The sequence below is a fragment of the Myotis brandtii genome, unplaced genomic scaffold (assembly GCF_000412655.1).
Source record: "Myotis brandtii unplaced genomic scaffold, ASM41265v1 scaffold70, whole genome shotgun sequence".
NCBI classification, from domain to species: domain Eukaryota; kingdom Metazoa; phylum Chordata; class Mammalia; order Chiroptera; family Vespertilionidae; genus Myotis; species Myotis brandtii.
Genome location: NW_005370741.1, coordinates 642,978 through 644,638, shown reverse-complemented (window position 1 = coordinate 644,638; position 1,661 = coordinate 642,978). Strand labels below are relative to the sequence as shown.

The window sequence follows — 1,661 nt, the reverse complement described above, 5'->3', positions numbered from 1 at the left end:
CCCCGCGCCACCCGCGCGCCGCGAGAGCCTCACCAAGAAGGCCAAGCGCTTCCTTGCCAACCTGGTGCCCCGCAACGCCAAGTTCTTCAAGCAGCGCTCTAGGTCGTGTCACGACCTCTCCGTGCTCTGAGCCGCGGTCGCCATGGTCACCGCGGTCGCCATGGTCACCACGGTCGCCATGGTCACCACTCTCGGCTCGCCCCCTCGCCCCGCCACGCCCTGTCCGACTTCCTTTGTGAAGACAGCCAAGGCTGGGGGGCGGGGGGGTTGTAGACTAGGAAACCAAAAACTCCCAGGACGCCCTGGTGTGACCACGGTTAGAGGGGGGAGGGGGCGGTCTCTGAAATACCCCCTCCGCCCCTGGGCGCAGGAGGCAGTGCTCAGACCCGAGGGCGGGCGCGCCGGCGGGCAGGAAGGAAAATCGTTCTGCAAGGTACGGTATTTTGTTCATTACTTCGCGCTTTACCACCTCTCCGGTAGAGACCCTAAAACCGAGAACTGGAAAAGTGCTTGGTAGACTCTTTTACAGGGTTTTCCACCTTTGTACTGTGCACGAATATGCCTCACCTTTAAGAGATTCTTAAAGGTAAAGACACGGAGACCCTTCTTGGAGCTTTTCCTATAACGTTCTGGCTCTTATCTGCTGCACTTGTCCACTTTGCCTTTAAGAAGTTCTTAAAGGCTAGGGCCTGGTAGTGCTATTTTTTGAGAACTGATTTTGTGATTTATCACTACACCACGGCACTTCCCCTTTAAGGCTCTTAAAGGTAAGGTGTGGACAGACTTTTGCCTTCAGATGCCAGGGTGAGGAGCTGAGCGGGTGGTAACTCCCCTTTGGCCAGGGCCCAGGAGGTACCAGCAAGGGTCCACCCTTCCCTTTTGAATAAAGAATTTTTCTACTGCACCTGTTCACTTTGACTTTGTTTTCAACGCCCCCACAGAAGGGATGGATGTGGGAAACTCTTGTTTGTTACAGACAAGAAAACTCAGGCCCGAAGGAGCAAGGAACCTAACTCTCTAGGGAGGCCTGGGAACTGACTGAGTCCTGATGTAGTCCGTGACCCGTGACCACAGCCCCTTAGAGATAATTGGGTCTAACTCGTGCCATTGCCTTGCCGTTGAAGAAACAGGCCTGGAGAGGCGCTAGAAGCAATTTAGTAACTTAGTGCCACGTAGTACCAAGTACCCATCTCTTGGCCCTACCTTCTACTGCAAGAAGCGGGCTAGAGGCTACAGTGAGCTCCCAGAGCTACATTCAGCTGTGACCGGGACTGGTTCCAGGTGAGGCCCACGCCCACCAGAGAGGCCCACCAGCTGGGTCAGGACGGGGTCAGCCTGCACCTCCCCTGTCAGGGCTCCACCACCCAGCTGTCACCTGCAAAGCCCGGGTGAGAACTGAAGCTGTCAGTGCCTTCCCTGCTAACGCCCACGCCTGCTGCTGCCTGAGCCACGAGTTTGAACAAAGGGAACAGAGGCAGCAGCTCCCCTCACACTTACACATGCAGTACAGTTACCTGAGCACCCAGGGGCCAGGCCTCCGCCTCACCCCACTCAGGTTCCCAGAACTCGATGGAAAGAGGAAGGAGATGTCTGTCTTCTTAGTCCTTACAGCTGCAGAGGGCCAAGTGAGACCAGCCCAGCATGAGATAATATGATAGTGA

The 1,661-nt window shown here is 56.0% G+C and overlaps 1 protein-coding gene across 1 annotated transcript in view; it reads left to right on the top strand.

Annotated features, from left to right (window-relative positions):
• Nucleotides 1–130, top strand: part of LRP10 (low density lipoprotein receptor-related protein 10) — a 16,810-nt gene extending 16,680 nt beyond the window's left edge. Inside the window, exon 13 of the mRNA XM_014529938.1 lies at nt 28–130. Coding sequence (XP_014385424.1) covers nt 28–130 — 103 coding nt within the window. The remainder of the gene's footprint in view (nt 1–27) is intronic.
• Nucleotides 131–1,661: the final 1,531 nt, after the last annotated feature.